Source organism: Amphiura filiformis, chromosome 5, assembly GCF_039555335.1.
Source record: "Amphiura filiformis chromosome 5, Afil_fr2py, whole genome shotgun sequence".
NCBI classification, from domain to species: Eukaryota; Metazoa; Echinodermata; class Ophiuroidea; order Amphilepidida; family Amphiuridae; genus Amphiura; species Amphiura filiformis.
Genome location: NC_092632.1, coordinates 37,417,129 through 37,441,497, shown reverse-complemented (window position 1 = coordinate 37,441,497; position 24,369 = coordinate 37,417,129). Strand labels below are relative to the sequence as shown.

General features: G+C 35.8%; 1 protein-coding gene across 1 annotated transcript in view; it reads right to left on the bottom strand.

Moving 5' to 3' along the window:
- The window catches only part of LOC140152171 (uncharacterized), a 257,889-nt gene that overhangs the window by 227,900 nt on the left and 5,620 nt on the right, over positions 1 to 24,369 (bottom strand). Inside the window, exon 3 of the mRNA XM_072174471.1 lies at positions 1,751 to 1,882. Coding sequence (XP_072030572.1) covers positions 1,751 to 1,882 — 132 coding nt within the window. The remainder of the gene's footprint in view (positions 1 to 1,750; positions 1,883 to 24,369) is intronic.

Genomic DNA, 24,369 nt, shown 5'->3' with positions numbered 1-24,369 from the left:
ATCTTGTCTAGACTAAACCATCACCAGACTCAGGAGATTTTGTCTCTATTAGGAAATAAAATAATAGAAATATTCAAGGTATTTTGTTTTCAATAATAACATTGCGCACATATTTCAATTTCTAGGTTAAATCATATTATTTTTAAGTCATATACGATTATTTTATTTTATTTCAAATTCAATATCAACCTTGCTTGACAATGAAGAGCGGAAATGAAAACTGAGCAGAAATTTGTTACTTGAGCAGTTACTTAGACATCAACTTCTGTAATGTCTGCCTATCTACTGAAATTAAACCTCTATAGGGAAAACAATACAGACATGAAACGATTCTGATCGCTTTAACCTCAAATCTGGGTTTCCCTGAAACTCCCTAATCTGATAGCGCGTCTTCATACCGATGGAACGAATACGACCAATTGAGATGAAGTAATATGATTCAATTAAGCCAGGAGGGCTAATTAGAGACATATTGCTGTGACTGCGGATAGACAACATGGTATCATCACCTTCAAATCTCTATGACAGATGCAGCTCTTGCAAGCATCATTTGTATACCCTCTGTATGTGGGGGTCTCAATGCTTAGATAGCTGTACTGGTATAGACACAGGATCTGCTATACAAAATCCGCACTCCCTCTGTGAAGCAAACTATTAAATGTTCATATTTGTGTTAGATTTTTTAAATATTTTATCTGATGTACAGATTGATCATTGTAAGCTTAATCAATCAAAATGATTTCTTTTTGTACTTTGGATTGGTTTTTTTCCCAATATCTGTACTAAATTCAACTGCATCTATGCTAAATAAATATTCATTTGGAGCAAATAATTTGACTGTTCAGTGCCAGAAGTAGGTAAGTGTAATAGCTGCCCTGTGAACATTTGGCAATTTACAACCAGTATTTTGTTCTCATCTACACATGGCAGCTATTGCACTTACCCACTTCTGACACTGAACAGTTGAATTGAGCTAGATCTCTAAAACCATTTTCTTTCATCATTTCTGTACAACTCAAGCTTTGCAACACAGAATCCCTCGTGCCTCAGTTTTCAATTTCATTGCATGAGCCATTCTTAGTGCTTCATTTTGCAGAAAACTCTTATCATAATTAGATGTACGGTTCCAGAGATATGGCTATTTTAGTGTTGCTCTGAACAATGAAATACAAAGGAAATTGAAGTTATTGGCTATATTACAAAATCAATATTCTAAACATCCAACTTATTTTGCTTGATCACATCACATACTGTGTACATGCATTTTGCCCTGGGTAATGTACACAAATGTAGGCCTACATATTCTGTTTCTGTCTGGATCATACATACCTACTTGCGCCTGAATAGTATACTGAAAGTGAAATCCTTAGTATACCAAATTAGAAGAAGTCTTAATTCTTTGATTGGATAGTAGGTAAATATGAACATAGGGACAAAGTTTCTCAATTTCAATATTTCTATAGTTCTACAATACACGATTCTGTTTTACAAAATGAAGTTTTTTATTTTTTTCAGTTTTCTGACATGAACCATCTATGTGATTCTCAGAGAAATTTTTTCATTTTCATTTGACAAAAACCACACTTGTTTTAGTAGACTAAAAGACAACCAGAATGAAGTACTATGCCATGCCCTCTACTGGCAGTAATAAGTGCAGTGAAATAACAGGTTTCAACACAGTCCTGCTATTGCAACCACTATTCATAGTTCTGGTGATTTCAAACAATTAAAGACAAAACGTTCTCCATACCTGTAATTTGTCCAACTGTATAGCAGCTCTGTGCTGTGCTGATTTGGATGAGCCAAGGTCCTCTTCAGTTCTCAATTTCTCGTCACAGAGGGCAGTGTGCCTGGCTTGTTGAGTACGCAATTCATTGTCCAGCTGAAACCAAATATATACAGAGGAAGTGTTTAGAGCATTTATTTCAACACTGTGCATTCTCACTTATCCAGCTTGGGAGATCGAGATTTTAAAGAGAATTACAGTGAGTGCAGAGATGCCACTCAGTTTCACTCAAAAACCCTGAAACTGGAGCATGGGAATCCAGGCCAAAAAGCCCCAAAACAGGCTGAAAATAAATAAAAACGTGGGAATTTGGACTAAAAAAACCCCTGAAAAGTGGCATCTCTGAGTGATTGACTAACATAGAGCCGTCTAAAATTTATAAAAAATTTATAAAAATTCATATTTCTATGATGAACTGAACAAAATGGTGAACATGAAAGTAATTTAATAGATCTATACAAAATCTTGCATCCAAAATGAACATGCGATAAAGTGTGCATTATTGTGCAAGAAAACCTAGTGTCTGCTCTTGAAAGCACACATGGAGAATGTGTGGCCGAGTGGATAAGGTGCCCGACTCATAATCCATAGGTTGCAAGTTCGAACCCCGCTTGTGCCAAAGTGTTGTGTCCTTGGGCAAGGCACTTTATCCTCATTGCCTACTGGGGGATGGATGTTTGTATAGTTATATGTTGCAATATTGGCACTGAGTAGGCGGCTGCCTGCAAATTGCATTGTGTCTGTTCAGGTGTGTTTAATGTAAAATTCTAGCAATTTGACCTGCGGGTCACCATTAATGTTTGAAATAAAAAACCTTCCTCTAACCTTCCTCTCTTAACGTAAAAATGTTTAAATAATGGGTTCGGCTGCGCCTCACCCATTATTTACATTTTAACTACCCCTGACACACTATTTGTGCAATATACAGCGCTAAGCACAACCCAAAAACATCCACACACTTTGAATATAAGTTTGCAGGGTTCATAAAGAAATAATCGAAAGGTACACTATTTGCCCTCCACAAGCGACACGCAAACATATATGGCAGAGTCGGTACTCTTTGGTTCTACCTCATTGGTAACCTTTCCCTGATATAATAACAAGATTCTATACCTATAAAGGTTTTTTACCTATGAAAAAGGTCTCTTGCCAATTATACAATAATTTCAACCTTTTTCCCTTCTACAGCATTTCAAGTCTTCCCCAATTTATCACCTGTGTTTAGAATTATGTCAAGCATTAAGTAATTGGGTCTGTGTGATAAATGTCTCCATTCTGGTGTTTATTAAATTCCAAGGCAATTTATATTTCATTAAGAACAACATCACTATATATAGATAAATAGAAAGGTTGTGTTGTAATGAAGCAACGTATGGTCCATTCTTATGATTGGCAGCCCATTGCTGATGAGGGGGTAAATTGATAATATTGATTATGATAGATTTGAAACAATGTTTGCCCTGAACCATAACCTGAAATTACCATAAATTACCATTTAAAAATATGTGCAATTGTTCTCTTCCTAAGAGCACATTTGGTCACTCTAATATTAACCCTAAAATATATTATCACACCTCATACATATTCATGAATAATCAGGTCACTTAATTGGTCAATCACAAATGACATGACCTATTTCAGCGTGCAATAGTTTTCCCTACCATCACGATTACCTCATCCGCATAGTCAAAGGTCGGTGTAATAAAACAAATACTACATGGGTTACTATTTTCCCTCGGCACTGGCTTCGGCCTATCACCTCTCATCCTCTGGGTTCGGGGTGATAGGCCCATAGCCAGTTCCTCAGGAAAATAGTTTGCCCTATTCTCCCTCTAACCATGTAGTATTTGTATACTATAAAATACTACTTATTTCCTGGGTCTTTCCCCCTAAAGGACAAGGGCGGGCAAGAGATTGAAGGTATTGTTTTCTCTGTATGTTCTCCGACAATACCACCCCAAGGATGATAGGGTTATGGAGCACCATATGGTCGAATCCAACCAAAAGTGTCCACGGGCCAAAAATAAAAGTCCGAAATAACAATGTTTTTTTTTTAATTGGCCCATTGATTGATCTACATCTTTCCCTTATAGGAACCAAAAGTGCCACTACTAATCTTGACGGGAAAAATAAATCCAGGACGTGTGATAGTAAATGTGATATCAAAACCCAATGTTACCTACTTAATACCACTAGGATGCTTTCACTATCGCAATACTAATCAACCTAAAACAAATGGAATATTCCCATTAACGCTTTTTTTTCGTGTAATGTAGACCACAGGGTGTCAGGAAAATGCTAGCTCAACCAGAAAATATTTGTTTTATTTTTATAACGCGATCAATATGATCTTAGTCAATTTATGCTAGTTTATTTTTGAAAATGAAGTTTAGGTCAGTTTCTGTATTTTATTTATCAAATGAGTATGAATCAATTTACACATTGTATAAGAACGAGTAGGATATATGTTTTCAAGAATATTAGGAATTATACGCATACACATAACGCTTTATACAATGAAAAGGTGAAGAAACCCGGGTATTCGTAGGTAACATGAGCGATTTAACAATATCTATATTGTTGAGTTTAGAGGTTTAAATTTTGCTATTATGGTAACGAATTAATAAAATGGTAGTTTTTAGATCTCTTTCAGATGGTACGTCCAAATGAATAAATGCTATTACCTTAGATCAAAAATTTTTTGATGCTTTTAGCAAGATTTTGACCACTTCATTTTGATATACAAGTAGTTAATCAGCAATTTTACATAATAAATAATTGTTGAATGAATCCGTATATGGGTAATAATAGTGTCCTGGGGTACCGCTTAAAGTTTTTGACAATTAATTTCCATTGGTAGGGACACGTCATTACACATGTCATGTATTATGCTGTATTCGTAAGTAACATTTCAGTATTTGTAGGTAAGAATTAGACTTTTGGTGGATATCGCAATCAAAACTTCATTTTTATAAAGCACTTTTAATGTATTATTTTCTTTATGTGCGTTTATTGATACTTTATACCCTATCATGTATTAATAATGTCGGTTCACAGCGGTTGAAAGAGGATTGAAGTAAGAAACAAAGGCACTAAAGTGACTTTAATTTGCCTAATTGCACACAAATCGCTTAAAACCGTTATTGCAGACTTGTGAAGTCCATCTTGGAGTCAGTTACGTCTTGTGGCCTTTCACTTGAGGGCAACTACAATTAGCGTTATACCAGGGTCCATCACTGTGTTGTCTAGATCATGAGACAATGAGAACAGTCGTTTTTTCCATGGTATTCGTAGGTAACCTTAGCGAAAACGTCAAAAGTTACCTTCGAATAAATCAATTTGGACACAAATTACTCATAAACCAGAAGGTCGGTAAACATTTAAAATGAAGCACACATGACAGTTGACAAATCCAATTAGTTATCCCTTCTAATCTTCTTTGAATCTGATTTTTCTTTCAAATGATCAGACCGTCGTCTATTTCAGTACATATTTTTCAACAATTAAGCCGTATTCACTTTTGCATGGTGGGCATGTATGTGAATTCAAGAACTTTCATTGACATATGATTTGATAGCAAACATACAGGCCTTCGTTATGTACCAATATGGGCATTGGCATGAATGGCGGTGTTTCACAATACTGTCATGATGTCAAATTGTATTCAGTAGGTAACATTCGTTACCGAAATATACCTACTGATACTTGCTTTTATTGTTGACATCTCAGAAATATTTAAACGCAGGCTATTGAAACTTGGTAGAAATAAAGAGTGTATTACCCTGCACCTATTGCTTAACTATTGTTTACTATTCTCTCACTTTGTGGAAATTACACAGCTTTTAACATGTATTCGGAGGTAATGCATATTTTTTACCAAACCTACCTTTATGCCATTCAGAAGTTCTGGCAGCTAAACACAATAATAAAGATGTCCGAATGCAATGCATTTCAGTATTGGACATATCAAAGCTTGTATCAATTGCGCATTTATAAATGATTTCCATTTTTTTTTTTTTTTTCTAGTGCTATGAAAAATTGTATTCGTAGGTAATGTAATAAAATACCACTCAAAAAAGTATCACAAAAATTCATAATTATGTACAAATATGTGAAAAATTGAACAGGCAATCTTTGAATACACACCTTTCAGGAAATCAATTTAGATTCAATCCAATGACTTCTTTTCATAACTGATTTAGATGTTTTTAAAAATACTTTAAGAAATATTTTGAAAAAATGGGTAAAAATAGCATGTTTTGGGGTCTCTGTGTCTAAGTTTTTCACAGAATGGGGTCTTATTATATATGGCGCGAAGCGTATGATCAAGGCGAATAAACACAATACAAAAAACGAATGCCAATTGATTAATACTTTTAAGTTATGGCCCTGAACATGCCGTGTACACTTTTCGTTGGATTCGACCATATGTCCAAAACTGACTTCGCAAATTTGACCAAAAAACAGCACTGCTCACATATTTATGAGGTTTATGTAACAGCACTTGCAGGACGAACCCAAAGATAAAAACAAAGGGAGACAGCACATGCAGCACTGGTCATCCACCAATGCCATGACTGACAATCGCCAACCCATCCCTTACCCAAAGCACCTCTCAGATCCCCTTGACACACCTGCTGCATGTACACACTCTCTTTTGCACCTTGGCACACCCGTAAGACATGCACACCAACCACTCTCCTCCAATATTTTGCCCTAAAGTCACCATGTACTACAAAATGTTACTGCTCGTGTGTCTCCCCTTTCACAAGGCAGGGTGGACAAGTTACCTCTGACAATAATACCCCAAGGATGTTAGGTTTAGCAACATCATTGGAAGTATTAATGTTACTTTCCTTGTAGTCCAATTGGCAAAATAGTTCTAATCATAATAATGAAAAGAAACCCTTTAAAATGTACTAGCTATACATTACAGCTTCCTACATTTTATAACTTTACATTAATTTCAGTCCTTGATGACCACTTATACCTTAAGGTATCTAAGTCAAGTCCAGTGAAAAAAGGTTTCTGAACCCACTTAAGCCTAAGTTGCCCAGTATTACACTCATGAGACATTGCAACTTATTGGTTTTTAATTCAAACCCATTCACACTTTATTTTCCTCTGGCCATTTCAATTCCCTTTTGACAAGGACGGCATCCTTGATCTGATCTAATACTGGCAAGTTTCAAAACACACAAAAAGCTCTCATGATTGTATCGTGATGTGAATGTCTCAGTGGCCAGAGACCTGCAGATATTATCATAGAAGATTATAACTATAGATGGGGCCATATCAGCAGAGAATGCATGGCTCCAGTAGTTTGTCTATAGATTATGGAAGGCTAATCAACTGTTTGTCAGATGAAAACCCAGATCCCACAGGTCTGTAGATTAATTCCTACTTAATGAGTAGAAAGCTATGTTTACAGAATTTGGGGCTTCCAAATATTTCAAAAGCACAGTCACAGATTCCAGGGGATGTAGATAGAGGGATAAATCCCCCCCTCTTTTTGACCAGTGGAGGGGAGAATAACTGATGTACCGTAATTAGTTCCTAATTCCTACACTTAAAAAATTACATTACTATTGTATTTACAATGTTCTGATGTCATATTCCATTGTTTCTGATGTTTCCAAGCGCATTGTTCTTGATGCGCTATATAAATGCTTGTAATATAATGTAATGTAATGTAATGTAATGTAATGTAATGTAATGTAATGTAATGTAATGTAATGTAATGTAATGTAATGTAATGTAATGTAATGTAATGGTGTAACATCATATATACTAATCCAAGCAGTAAACAATCTGCTAAAAAAGACATGCTATAAATTGATATTCTATAGTACTGCCATTTAATAATCTACCAGGCCATCTAGTTGCATCATTGGGATATAGAGTGAAAACATAGCCAACGCTTATACACTGCTGCTACCCTGAGATTGGCTCTGTATCACCTTAAAGTGAGGATGAGGAAAAGGGACAAGGATGCACCTGGACCAGGAGAACATCAAGTGTGGCTTTTCTTTGAACCCAGCCACTTCCCAAGCCAGCTGTTGGTTCCCCACATAGATCATATCAATACAGTTCACTACAGTACATTCGGTACATTCATAATGTTGTAGTTAAAGAAAAACATAATGTAATGGGTGCTCAGCATTCCGTAGCTAGCTGCATGTTTGCCCTTGACTGGCATTTCTTGTGGGTGGATAGACATGGCGATCATTGGGTTATTCCATTTAAAATCCATACTACCCCTGTGGCAGATTTTGGAAATATCTTCCACAGTGGGAGTATGAGTTTCAAGTGGAATGAGCACATTATCAGCTCCATTTATAACTCACCCTCCCTCTGTGGAAGATTCAGGTTGAATCTTTCTCAGAGGGTGTATGACATTCAAATGGAGCTGCCTAATGTGTTCATTCCATTTGGGATTCATACTCCGCCTGTGGAAGATATTTCCAAATTCTTCAACGGGGGGAATATGGACTTTAAATGGAATAGCCCATTGCTGCCTGTGCTAAAATTAGACACCTAGCCTACTATTGTGGTTCTTGCCAATTATAACTCTCCACCTTTGGGCGTTCACTATAAATAGGAACCATTGAATCAATGGATGTTAATATTGAATTCCCTTATTGTTTTCATTTTGTCACAAGGTATTAATTGCCCCATATACACTTGCACAGAAAGTGTCGGTAAATACCGGTACAATTAAATTAGTCCTAGACGCAAATGATTCCATTGGGAGGGTGGTCTGAACGGACCTGGGTATGTGTATTTTGAGGCTTGACTACTGACTACATATAGCTGCAATTAAGTAACAGTTCTGATTAGTTTTATGTTTAGCATGTAATCGTCCAATTTGGCCATCTTATGACGTCTTATAGACACAAATAACTGTTGGGATGGAAGCCTGAATGGCCATGTGTGTATATTTAACTGGGCCTAAATACTGACTATAAATAGCTACAATGAAGTAACACTTTGTGATTAATTTCACAGTTAGTATGTACTTGTCCAATTTGGCCATCTTGTGACGACTTATTAATTTGCTTTAGAATCAGGATGTGATATGTTTGTTCCACAGCATGTTTCTACACTTATTCATATGTCCCTACATTACAGGCATCTATGCCCTGTGGCATTGCTGGTCACTAGCCAATGCAAGTATATCTTTGCCCTGTGGCATTGACGTCACACTTCTTATTATGTTTTAATGTTTCCTTTGTATTTTTTAACAAATTTGTCAAGAAGCGTTTGTTCCTTAACGGGTCTTCAATAGATACTGTATAATGGAGACTATGTACAAGCAGATACAGAAAAAAAGGAAAAAACTATTTGGTCAGCAATTTTATGCAGTGCATTACATGAGTGATTCCAATTTGCAGAAATATAAGTCTTGCCAATATATTTGTATATTCAGGTATACAATAGTATTATAAAAACATGCAAGCTAAAGAAGAATAGTAAATATTTATCAATATGAAAACATCTTATTGCAAAACCAACAGATGAATTAAGGTTTCAACAGTATTACCACTCTAAATTGTTAATTTCTTCATTTAAATCTCCAGTTTTCTTGACAACAGCTTGGAAACAGGAATGAGTGTTGCTGGAGATGTCGCACTACACCGATTATTTATTATGTTACATTTAATTTTATTTGTTAATTGCAATATATAATTACTGCAGCATGTTACGCAAAGGTACAGCATGTTAAGGCAAAAATAGTCCTTGTCCTCCTTTGACCAACTCTTATTTGGAAAATCAAGAAGCAGTAATTCGCACCTGATGACACTTGCAAGATCTCTTTAAAATCCCAATTCAAGTGTTTCTAAAAACAGTGTTGTTGAACTATAGGGTAGGTACACTCCTTACAGTAAACTACTTTAAAATCAATTGGCATGACCAAGCTGATGCAGCGATAGACAAGCCACAATCCTGAAATCACAGATCAGGTGCAGTTCAAGAAAACAACCGGTTACCGGTAATTGTGGAATGTTAAGAATATAGATTGGTTCTATTTTGGAAAAATCATGTTCCAATCTGCAAGTTTGCATAAAAGTAGGCAACCAGCTTATTTTTGTTAAATTGGGTATGCTAACTCTGCCAAGTAGAATTTTGAGACTGTGACCCTCAAAAAGGCCCAAAAATGACCCTACATGATCGTATAGGGGCAAAAATTAATTTGATTTCAATAACACTTTTAAGCATGTCAAATTACTTGTCTGGTCCCACAGATCCCAGAAATGTAAATTTGTGCATGTATGACCTATAGTTAAGGGCCACAAAGGTTCAAAGTCAATTTACTTGTTGTGCATGGGTCAAATGTCAAAGTTGCTCCAATTTTCGTAAAAATTGAAGCAAATTGTTCGTCTAGCTTAGAGGTTTCAGAAAAAGAATAGTTTGCACTATCTGTGACGTCTACAATCCGGAACAAAATTGTCGGATCGTATTTAGCATGTGCTTTGTCATTGAAAAAAAAGCATTGACTAGGGAAAAGAGGGGAGAGATTGGAGTGATAAGAATTGGTTTAAGCTCTATGTTACAAATCAACATGTTTCTTGACCAGGCCAACTGGTTTCCTCCATCCGATGGTCAATGATAAGTGAGAACACCAGGGTTCTCCCTCAACCAAGCCAAGTGCCCCTCCCCATTAGATGACTTACAATGTACACCTGTTGTTAGATGCATGTTTTACTTTACATTAAATAACTTCTTCTTTTAGTCATCTATTTGATTTGATTTGATTTGATTTGTTCGGGTTTTGACAACCCTGTATAACCCAAGAAAGCCTCTATTGAAGCTTATTTCCATTGGGGGTCTGGTCCATTTGAACACCGGGACGGGTTGGAAACAGCCAGGGGTTAACACCCTACTCTTTTTTAAACTGGCTGCGAGATACATATACCATGTATACAGGTATGGCTCTCTGTACATGGGACCAACGGCTTAACGTCCCCTCTGAAGGACGGAGTACTTTCATGATTCATTTATTCAATTCTAAATTAACCATGGGGGGAGCGAAAGTCTGAATCTAATCTACAGAGGTTACCAATTAACTTAATAAAGTCAATATCCCAGCAAATTTCCACCGCTGGGAATTGAATCCGGGACCTCATGCACTAAAGACAAGTACCCTAACCATTAGGCCACGCTCTCCCATTTGCTTCTCTTTTCTGTTTCTACACTTCTAGCTCTCTCTTTCTGCCACCCATGCCCTCCTCTCACTCTCTCTGTATCCTCCTCTTCCTCCTCTCTTTCCATTATTTTCATATTTACATCATGTCTAACGTATTTAATGGCTTTGGAAGAACAGTCAAACATGCCTTAAAAACATTCATTACAAAGTCAGCCAGCATTTCTTAGCTGCTTAACACAGAAGTTATGTTATCAACATGCCTCTGATCAATACATGCTTACGCACGCACGCAGACACTCCTGAAGATGTTTTGATGTTCCATGCTCATCTGGTCCCATTAATGATTTCTGAGGTTCATTGCAGGCCCAAACTGACTGTGTGCAATATTAAGTACTACTTGAATGATCACAAATCAATCGCATTCCTGTAAAGAAATTGCTAGTCCACGCAGATGCTCCAGAATGATCGATATTACATAAACAAACAAAAAAGTGTACCATAAGCCTTGATGTGATATTTATATCATAAACTTAGTCTACATTACCTATATGGGTTGACATGGGTACTTTAAAGGTGCATTCCTCTTTTCTTCCTATCATAATACTGATATATATGATACAAATTACCTTACTTATGTCATAGGCCTATGCTTATGTGTGCTGTTTATCTTGACTGCATAATTTTGAATACTAGACTTTAGTATTATATATCTGGACTTTCTTCAGTGCCAGCACTAGAATTTCTTTTTTTCGGGAGCAATATGAATTTCAAGGGGGGGAATCAACCAATTTTGATATAAAATTGGATCGGTTGAGCCCATATTTATTGGTCGAGCTATGAGTTTTAAAATATTGGACGAGACGTAGTCGAGTCCAATATTTTACAACTCATAGCGAGACCAATAAATATTGGGCGTAAAGCATCCAATTTTATCATTATTATGTTTTGGATCCAATATTATCACAACTTGGATCCATCAAAACATAATAATGTGCAAAATTGCAGCAAAAAGAGGACATTTTCTAAATGTTGGGTGTTACTGGGGGGATCTGCAGGCAAGAGTTCTGACTGGGAGGCATTATCCCCATGACCCTACCCCCTCCACATAGTATAGCCACATGACTGCCTTAGCAGCTCAGCCCATTGCTCTAAACATTGGTTCACCTTAAGGGGGTACTACACCCATTGATTTTTTTTTTTTTTTTTTGTTGAAATTACAAAAAAAAATTGGACAAAGTGGTATGCAAAATGAAGGGGCAAATCTTCTCGTTTTATTGGTGGCATCGGTATCGATGTAGCTTACATGCTTTTGAAGATAGAAGCCAAAAGGAGGTACATCACTGATGATTTAAATTCACTTCATTTTGGAAAGCTTACTATCAACGGATTTCGTTAAAATTTTGGATATGTGTTGCTAACACATTAGGGAAATAATGTTGATATGTAAAATGGGAATAAGTGGTCCCTGATTTCTTTTATGACTTCATGAACTTGGTGCTCCACAACTATCAAAAAACGAACTGGTTAAAATGCTTCTATTTTCAATGTCGAGCTATATTTTGTATTTTGAACTTGCAACACTATGTCACTGAAACTTAATTAAGCCATAGGTAACAGGTTACCACAACCACACTACAGCAATGTTGAAAAAGATTGTATTTTTTTCACCTATACCACCATATTAGGTAGTTTTCCGTAAGCTTCATTTTTGTGATTTTGGTAACTATTTTATATTTATTTGCCCAATCTAACTCAACTAGGCAATCTAAATTGTACTCACCATTTACATCCCAAGGTATTTTAGTATATCCACCTCACACATTTCCATTATATATCCAGTAACAGACAAAATATCAAAATTGATGCCTCATTATGACATGTATGATATCACAGACTATCACATGTATTCATAATTGATGCCTGAATTTGACCTGAACCAATTGACCTATAACCTGACCTTTGATGACCTTATAGCCTTTTTTAATCTCTTTTCCTAACAACATATTATAGAAGATACATACATGGTGTATATTAAATTGTCTATGTGGAAGAGATTATTTAGGCCTATTTAATTTATTCAGTGTTATAATCAGTGAGTATATTTCTATAGATAGTATAACAAAGGATTTAATGTATTCTATTCATGTATTCTACTTGGACATGTTCAATAGAATAAATCATGGTTTGTTATGAAACACACATCTCAGTTACCAGGATACAGTAAACAAAAAAATATATAGGGCTAAAATGATTTTCTAAAATGGTTTAAAACCACTTTTTATGTAGAGATATTTTATAAGTTCAGGACATGAGATGATGAACATATTTATATACTTTATAAATTTGCAACAAAAAAAAGAAGATGGGTACTGATGAAAATCGGGGTATTAAATCGCCTTAAGTTTGGTAGGTGCATATTTTGCTGGTCGCAGAATTGAATCACATGCCAAGTTAATTGTGCAGAGTACATGCACGCTTACAGTGGTGGTTTGTCGGCATGCTTACAATGCAACGGCTCAAAAACATTGACATCACTACTGAACTTGAGGTGAATCAAGGTATACCAAGTAACCAAATAGGCAACACAAGGTGACCTTGTATATCAATGGTCTGGTGTTCAAATCCCCCACACATTTTATTACCTGTCTACACATGCTATGTTTAAAGTGATATGTTTAAAATATTATAGTGTTTGATGTCTGATTTATTCTTGCTCCTTATGTTGGTATGTTAAGAATTGCAGTCAAGCATTAACTTAAATAGTGTGCTATGTAATGTATGTTGTTTGAAGTTTATGTAACTGGCAACACTTTTACTATGCATGTATTCAGCACCAGCTGAATACAGATCTTCACTGCAACAATAACGTCTGCAATTAAATGGAAATTTATTCGTACAGTTTGGTCAAATTTGAATCAAAGAATCGTGATCCATTCTATTATAATAACCATGAAAACAATACATAATTTCCATTATGGTTAAGCATGAAGGACACTTGCAAAATAAAAATAAATTTCCCAAGAATCCCGGCCATGAAATGTAGATAATTTGTGACAGGTAATGGAGGTATATTGCGTTATTCACAGTTCATTACTACGTAACACAATTTACGTAAATAAATTAGCACTAATTTGTTACATAAATAATTTACAGATTATGAAACTTTTGATACTTGAAAATATGAAGACTTCATTCTTTCTTAAACTTTTTGTTTAATGCTATGTGTGCTAGCCATAGGTTTCAACATAAGAAGTCCCAAGTTTTCAGATATTTTCTCAAAATATCAAGAGTTATCTTAAGAACCACTGACCCAATACTAGGCTTGTTTGTACTCATTTTAATGCATTTTTCATGCTGATTCCATAAATGGTCATGAAAATGTACAATTCTGAAATTTGTGAATTACAAAAAAAAGTAACTTGTCGTCTGCAGTCAACACCTGTGTGGAAAGAGTTAAAGACCCCTTTACAGACTCTACCTGAGCAGAATCAGTATAGGTTTTTATAATATTGTTTGATCTTTGTGCCCCACTTTTTGACCCACTTTTTGACCCACTGTAGGAGATGAAGCCCAAATGAAATGTCTTATTCACAGAAATCAGATTTCGGCTTTCCATTGTTAATATATTTTATTGTCCAACTCAGGGTCCAATCAAAGAATATATCTTGCCCTTCCCAGAATCCTCTGCAACATGACACATCACCTCATTTCATCAAATGACGCTCCTATTAATTACTTTGCACAGGTTCCCTTTGTTTCAAGTTGAGATTAGACTGGCTAAACATGATCGATAGTCATGAAGTAAACAGAATTTGCAAGCTCTGGATGCGCTCTGTTCATTGAGGTACCTTTTGTCACTATCGATCTACATTGAACTGGATTGCAAATCAGTACAGAACACTGAAATGGAAACAATGCATTGTGGGAAGGGGAAGATATCTTCTCTGGAGTCCAACTACTCCAAGATAAATAAGTGATGTAATGGCAGGTAAATTGTGTCATTCACATATTTGTAATTAAGTTACGCAATTTGATTACTTAAATAAATTGGCAATAATTTGTTACTGAAATCATTAACAGACTCAACCACTTTATCCATTACATTTCATAAACACATCTTGTAAATAAGGTTTCAAAATTACTCTTTTGTGTAACAGACTCGATCAATAATAAGAAATCAGTAAAAATGAAGGCACGTTTCCTTGAAAATCAGTGTGGAACTTTATCATCAAAATATTTGCTAACGCTGTGTATCCGGCTTCATCGACAACACCTTTACCATGTGTCAAACAAACGCATAACAAAATTATTCTATTTTTGGTGCAATCAATCAATTTTCTCACTCGCAATTGATTCAGTTTCAGCGTAAAAGGAAAATTCTCCGGAAGCTTTGTTTTCAGACCTGTTTCGCCAAAAGAGAGTATCCCTTTATAATGAGCTAACAATGTTGACTACTTTGGCCTTGATATTGGACACCAGCCAAAGATATTTCACACACAAAAATGGTAGTATCTGCAAGGAATATACAAAGATACATACCTTCTTTAATAAAATTTTATAATGGTATGTTGAAAGATTATGCAGATAAGTAAACTTATGATGTAACTTCCCTATTGCGCAATTCCAAATGAAACCTACACACCCCATATGGAAGACATTACCTTAACCTCCCACATAGGGGGTCTAGATTTCAAATGGAGTAACCCATTCAGGTAAGCCCATTTGAAATTGACACTCCCTGTGTGGAATATTAAGGTCATATCTTCCACGGGGGTGTATGGATTTCAACTGGAATAGCCCATTGGTTGCTACATTCTTCCACGAGAAAACGATAACATATCTTTATAATGAGCAAGACTACTTTGCCCTTGATTTTGGACAAAGTTTATAATGGTATGAAAGATTACGTAGATAAATGAAGTAAACTTATGATGGAACTTCCCCATTGTGCTATTCCAGTTGAAATCCATACACATAGGTGTATATATTTCAACTGGAACAGCCAACTGTTTACTACCTTCTGCCATGAGAAAACGATATCATAAAGTGATGCAAAACTTCAGCAACAGGATGCAGATTTCCGCGAACACAAACTTACGGATACGTCATTGTGTAATGGAATCAGTCGATATGCATGCCACAGGGATCGCGCCACTATGTATCAAAACATTGCAGCTTTTGTCCGGGGTAGCTTTTACTTCACAGACAGATAATCAATTGTTTTTCATATTCTCTAACATTATATGTCTATAAACCAATGTGTTTGGCTGCTAGCGTACAAACAATCCAACTGTCTGTCTAAAAGCTTAACAAGTTGAGTGCTGAAGTCACGGTCATGTGATCAAATTGTCCTCAATGTGACAAAAGATGATGTCAGGTGGAAATAATTCTTCGAAAACTACCGGAGGATAATGGAGGCATGCTCAGGGGTGTCGATAGACCATGTGGTGGATTGCATTTATAATGGACTCCCATAGATTTTTTTTACAGTATTAGCAAGTTCAGTACAACATTCTGAGCCACATTTAGTTTTAGTGTTTAAATATTTTATAAATCAATGTATACTAACCAGGTTTTATTGATTCATGTATTTACAAAGTTGCAATCAAAAAGTATCAACAATTTCAGTTTTACGAGACAGAAACTATTGCGGTGCACACATGTTGTATGGAACAGTATTCCTAATATTTACAATTGGTATCTTCCCCTCAAAATAAGTATTTTCAATTTTTTTTATGCATCACAGTACTTACATCACAGTATGCATCACAGTACTATTTTCAATATTTATTCTGTGATTGCTTTTTACATAATCCAAAAATTGGCATTAATTGGCACTTGGCAGCCATTTGCACCAATTCACTTCTTTTGATGCTAAATTAAAACTCACTAGAGTTCTCGCTTGACTGGCTCTAAATTTGCAGGGTTTTTGACTCATTATAGCTTCAAAAGCAGCAGAAGTGTGGTGGTAGAGGGAAGAGGGGGACACATCCCCAAAAATTTTTCCATGGGGGGATGTCCACCTGACACTCCTATAGAAGATTAAATAAAGCAATAATTGCCCTTTGTTTTTTCCTTTTTAGCATGGAAAACACTTTTAAACTAAAATAGGATCATTTGCATAATTTTGCACGCTGGCTAAAATTAACCTTCTTTTTTTGTCAAAATTAGTCTGAATTTGAAAACAAAATTCACAAACTATGCTAGTCCCCCTCCCCTGTTGAAATACTGCACAGCTAACAACTACTCAGGCAGATGGTTAACTTTCACAACAAGAGAAGAATTGATTTTCCACATTCAAATTTCCTTTCTATCACATTGTTTTTTCTTCCAAGAGAACAAAAATCAAAGCTTTGCGTCTAAGGAACGTTTTTGTATACAGGGACATGAGGCATTCAACATATAGCATGTTAAATATAAAGAAAAAGAAAATAGAAGAATAATAAATAGACTCATATAAAAAACAAAACAACACATTCACTACCTCTACTTTCAGCCCCCGTTCAAGTTCTACTTGCAAAGTGAATCTTGTAATATTGAAATACAAATTTACAAAGACAATGGGAATGATGATAATAATGCCAAGAAATATATCCATAGATAAATCCAAATGACATTATATTTGTAAGATAGATCACACTTTCACACATACAACCAATGCACTTTACCACAAAAATAACTATGCCTATAAATCGCAAAATCACAAAGAAAAAGGAGAATAGTAAATGGGCTTCTGATTCTCTGTAGGGAGGCAAATAAAGTAAATAAATCAAAAGGTTTCTATAATTTGACATGTTAGTGTAGAGAAGTGAAAGTAGGGCAACCTTTCTTTACAGTCTTGCATTTTACTTAACTTTATTTGTTAGCACTAGCATACCCATAATTGTTAGAAGAAACCCATTTACTTGCACGAAGAGTGCAATTGTGTGACAACTAGCAGCCCAAATTGATCAATTAACCACGGGCATATGGCTTCGAGTTTCACTTCACCAAAATCAGCTAATATTCAAGTCTTTTACCAGTGACAAAGACTATACCTACATACTGCATAGCCACTGACCTAATACTAGGTACGTTTGTTCTCATATAAATATTATAATGTTCCGTATATTTCAATTAAGAGTAGGACAATTTTATAAGGAAAAAAAAAATTGTTTGGTTGCCCTTCCAAGACAAAAATTTGGAGGGTCGGTAGGTCGATCCCACATGGGCTCTTCCTTCATTTTTCCTCCATTTTGAAAAGGCTAGTATTGACAAATGCTTGATCATTTTACGGTAAAAAAATTGTGCATTCTTGGTCTGAATTTAATTAAATAGAAATATTGCCTGTTTTTAATCAAATATACATTTAATAAATAAAATGAGTGAATAACAAATATAAAATGTCCTTGATACTGTCCAAATTTAAGGTTTCTTCTAAAAAAGCGATTGAAAAAAAAATACCCAAGATTTCTAAGCTTGAATTTTACCAGGGACTCAAGTTTGATTTAGGTTTCTTCCAAGAATCTGAAAGCGGACCCATTTAATTTTGGTTTCAGTAAGTCAATTAATATGGGTACTTTGTCAAAAAAAATTGACACAAAAGACCCATTTTATACCAAAACTATACCTAAACTAGAAAAGGGGGCTATTTTTATACCAGAGGTCCAAAAATGATATCCATATACAGCACATCCCTGTATGACACCCCTCCTGGAATTTTTAAGGAATTATTTTGCTTTTTTGAAATATCACCTCTACATGGATTCAAATTCAGCAAATGGAGGGTTAAGATCTGTAATTGGTCAATGTCAATTCTAGCTATTCCACTGTGATTGGGTTGAACACTTCCGGTCACTGTAAAACACCTGAGGCTTCCAAGAATTGGCAAATTTGTGGGAAAGAAGAAATCAAGATAAATCAATTTATTTAAAAGCAAGCAGTTTCCTAAGTGAGAAAGGCATTATTGAAAAGTTGATTTGATGAACTAAAAGAAGCTGGAAAAGAGGCAATATTCAAACTGGAATTATCTGTTTTTCCTTGAAAAGCAACACAATGCTTTGGTATGTTAATAAAGACAAATTGCGTAAAACAAAGAAGTCAATATTCCCATGCCTTTTTTATTGTTGAATAGATAGTTATTTATGCAAACCATGAAAATTGACACTATCTTACACAATTCTATTAAATTAATGCTATATGCAACGATTTTCATTTGTGATGGTGTGACTCCATAATTTAGATGACAACATAACTTGCTTCCAAAAGATCTAACTAGTACTAATAACCAGGGCAAAACATCCCTGATTTAAGGTTTGATAGGCCTAATCAAATCAGAGACAATGAGAAGATTTTTAACCAGCTCTAATAAAATGAGCCCTACACGTACACTCTCAATATGACACGCTTTTTATAGTTTTGTCTCACAAAATGTGTTTAGAAAAGGAAGCAATTTCCAGTTTGTTATTGAACAATTATGGGTCAATGCTACGTTCAGGGAGTTCAGCATTCTTTTCATGGATTTTTACTCAATTGATATCCATTCAAAAGCTTCTCAAAATCACAGCAATTAACCTTTTCGGTAAATCCCATAAGCCTTTGCGAGTACACCTGAGAACTCATCATTTGATGTCATGCCGATGCGCACATAGTTTATCGAACATCGTTACTGTCCAAGTCAGCATGATGTCAAATGACGACATCTCAGGTGTACTCGCAAAGGCTTATGGGATTTACCAAAAAGGTCAAATCCAATCTGTATTCTATGTGTTGGGTACATTCATGGATTATTCACGGGTTACTGGGGATCTAACAGGGGTCCTTCATAATTTACATTTCTGATACCATAGGTCTTAAACAGGCTTCCTTTTGCTATACACAGACATTGCTATGATTATATTATATATATAGCTAAATCATATGTATAACACTACAGAGAAGAGAGAAAGGTATGTAATTCACTATTTTTACTGTATTTTGATATTTTACAAGTACGAGGGGGTATCCAGAAGTTTTTGACATCACCCAGAAGTGAAAGAGCTATATTGATGTAATTTTGTCAGTGTAATCACTGGACCTTATGTACATTATGGTCCAAAAATGGTCTCATAAGTATGTTTACTTTCTTTACAGGTGGCGCTAGATGGGCAGTAGGTGCATATCCTGCAAGATGGTGAAAATTGAGGAACGTAGCGTGATTAAGGTTCTGCATTTGAAGGGTTAGGCCCGGGGTTAGGCCTACAATGCTCAGAAAATCTATGAAGTGAAAGCTATCTACGGTGATGATGATTGCCCATCATATGGCACTGTTGCTTTTTGAAAAAGGGATTTCCAAACTGGCCACATGTCCCTCACAGATGAGCCAAGAAGTGGACGTCCATCCCTTATGGATGGTGCGGCCACAGTGAAGAAACTCAAGAAAGTGGAGGATCTTATCATGATACGGTTATGCGCCTACTGCCCATCTAGCGCCACCTGTAAAGAAAGTAAACATACTTATGAGACCATTTTTGGACCATAATGTACATAAGGACCAGTGATTACACTGACAAAATTTCATCAATATAGCTCTATCACTTCTGGGTGATGTCAAAAACTTTTGGATACCCCCTCGTATATAATGAGAATGAGAATATCAATTACCACTTAAGGATGAAATCAAAACTCAACCGGCGGTCAACCGTGGTTTCGTCCGGTTTGGCAGTTGACCGCCGGTCGAGTTTCGATTTTGTCCCTTAATGGAATCCAAACAGATATCCATTGTGGAAATAAGTCTAACTCTTATTCGGTGGTTCTCGAGATGACAAATCACTATCGCAAGAGGATTTTTAAAAAGTTTTGATTTGGTTCTTGAGGTGAAAAATCATTATCTTAATAGAATTTTAAGAAAGATTTAATTTTTGGTAATTTGCTGGTCAAAGTTCTATCTAATAGCATGTTCAGATCATGCCATTCCTGGGCTAAATGACAGGATACTTGCAAGCGTTTTACACTGCTAAAAATTGAGCCACATGGTGTATTCCTATGCACGTTGCATACAGAGTAACATTCTCCAAATGGATGCATTTTGGGAAATTGACTGCTCAGTGCCAGAAGTAGGTAAGCTAGTGCAATATGACCCTAGATGACCTTTGACCTCACACATGTTAATGTACCCAAGGGTCAGCGTGTCCAAGTCCCAATGAAATCCATTAAACCATGTGGGAGAAATCAACAAAAGAAGCCAAGGGTTAACATTTTTTTGCAAAAGGTTAACATTTTGTGCACAGACATACATATACAGCCAAACATACATTACAGCTCATTTGATAGTCCCCCTTCCAACCTTTGTTTGGTGGGGACAATTAAAGGAAACAATGACATTACAATTTGTTGAACAGATTCTTTGCTCCACTGCTGGTCAGCTGGAACATATATTTTAAATGATTTTCAAACTACTTCCAGTTCATAGCACTGCTGTCAAACTGCTTTATTCAAAACAATAACCTACTCCGCTCAGATTGCATTTAAACACTGCTAATTTTGTTCCTGGCACAAATCACATACACATAACCATGATAACATTCTGCAGATGAAACAAACATAGTTATTTTTACATTTAAACATCAGTGTGCCAGAAGTTCAAAGTATGTTATACAGGCGTCTCCATCCTTTGGATGGAGGTGGTCGTGTTTTCGCTTATTTATTTGCCATGCTATTTATTTCATGAGAGTAGTGTTTTCTTTGAGTGTAATAATTTTATTGTAAGTGTCATTATATTTAATTATGTTGAGGGGCATGTGAGGCCCACGGATTGGCACTTGTGCTACATCGGTGAGTCTCGCATGCTTCTTACACAAGCGTCTCCATCCTTTGGATGGAGGTGGTCGTGTTATTGCTTTTTTATGTGCCATGCTATTTTTTTCATGAGAGTAGTGTTTTCTTTGAGTGTAATAATTGTATTGTTAGTGTCATTATATTTAATTATGTTGAGGGGCATGTGAGGCCCACGGATTGGCACTTTTGCTACATCGGTGGGTCTCTCATGCTTCTTACTCAAGCGTGTCCATCCTTTGGATGGAGGTGGTGGTGTTTTCGCTTATTTTCTTGCCATGCTATTTATTTCATGAGAATAGTGTTTTCTTTGAGTGTAATAATTTTATTGTTAGTGTCATTATATTTAATTATGTTGAGGGGCATGTGAGGCCCACGGATTGGCACTTGTGCTACATCGGTGGGTCTCGCATGCTTCTTACACAGGCGTCTCCATCCTTGGATGGAGGTGGTCGTGTTATTGCTTATTTATTTGCCATGCTATTTATTTCATGAGAGTAGTGTTTTCTTTGAGTGTAATAATTCTATTGTAAGTGTCATTATATTTAATTATGTTGAGGGGCATGTGATGCCCACGGATTGGCACTTGTGCTACATCGGTGGGTCTCGCATGCTTCTTACACAGGCGTCTCCATCCTTGGATGGAGATGGTTGTGTTTTTGCTATGTTTTATGCCATTGATGTTGTGTATGTGCAGCTGGCCTGCTTTTTTATGAATAGTTTTTATTGTTTAATTTTAAGGTAAATTCATATTTTGTATATTGATAAGTATTGTAATTTTTTATAAATGCTGTATTATTTTCATTATTATGTGTATTATGTATTCAGCGCCTAGAGGCCGCTTTGTGTGTAATAGTGCGCTTTTAATAAATGTCTTATTATTATTATTATTATACAACATGCTGTGCTACATACAGTGCTATAACCTAATGATCTATAAAAGCCTAACCATTTGCTCCCATTCACATTCAATCGAATCAACATTGTATGAATAGTTTCAAATATTTGTCTCGATAACGCTTTCTACTGTGTTCTCAAATGCTATAAACACGCTTAGTATTTAGTGGTTTTTGACGTTTGATGTACCCCATGGTGTTCAATGAATACTACAAAACAGCTGCTAAAATTGCAGTGAACATGACTTATATATACCATTATGTGCAATGTGTGCACATATAATGCGCCACATTGATAACATTTCTATAAAGTTCACCAACCCCGAGGTATCTATGCTTATATAATTTTCTGGAATAACCGCAAGGCATTTACAGAAAAGCATTACAGAAAAAAAGTGAACGAATGTAGATGGGAAATAAGTTTCCCCTAAACGGGACCACGCAGGAAGTCCCGCAACTAACATCTGGTTCTTTTATGTTTTGATGTTGACTACCGAGTACCTGGAAATATCAATACTGTGTTCTATATAATGAATGATGTTGTTAGGTATTGGCCACATGGATGGGGCTTTTATATGGAATGAACACAACTGAGAAACACTTGGTATAAAGGCATGCCAGGAATCACATGTAGTGGTGCTAGGTCACATGTGTGATTGACTTATCCCATTTATGTGCAATGTGTGCACATATAATGAGCACATTGATACCATTAAGAAAGATTTAATTGATTTTAAGAAAGATTAATTTTTGGTAATTTGCAGGTCAAAGTTCTATCTAATAGCATGTTCAGATCATGCCATTCCTGTTAGGTAAACTAAACTAAATGACAGGATACTTGCAAGCAGTTTACACTGCTAAAAAGTGAGCCACATGGTGTATTCCTAATTTCCTATGCACATTGCATACAGAGTAACATTCTCCAAATGGATGTATTTTGGGAAATTGACTGCTCAGTGCCAGAAGTAGGTAAGCTAGTGCAATATGACCCTATATGACCTTTGACCTCGCACATGTCAATGTACCAAGGGTCAGCGTGTCCAAGTCCCAATGAAATCCATTAAACCATGTGGGAGAAATCAACAAAAGAAGCCAAGGGTTAACATTTTTTTGCAAAGGTTAACATTTTGTGCACAGACATACACATACAGCCAAACATACATTACAGCTCATTATATATTCCCCCTTCCAACCTTTACTTGGTGGCGACAATTAAGGAAACAATGACATTACAATTTGTCAAGTTGTTGAACAGATTCTTTGCTCCCTGCTGGTCAGCTGGAACATATTTTTTAATGATTTTCAAACTACTTCCAGTTCAAAGCACTGCTGTCAAACTGCTTTATTCAAAACAATAACCTACTCCAGTCAGATTGCATTTAAACCCTGCTAATTTTGTTCCTGGCAAAAATCACATACACATAACCATGATAACATTCTGCAGATGAAACAAACATAGTTATTTTTACATTTAAACATATGTGTGTGCCAGAAGTTCAAAGTATGTTATACAGCATACAACATGCTGTGCTACATACAGTGCTATAACCTAATGATCTATAAAAGCCTAACCATTTGCTCCTATTCACATTCAATCGAATCAACATTGTATGAATAGTTTCAAATATTTGTCTCGATAACGCTTTCTACTGTGTTCTCAAATGCTATAAACATGCTTAGTATTTAGTGGTTTTTGACGTTTGATGTACCCCATGGTGTTCAATGAATACTACAAAACAGCTGCTAAA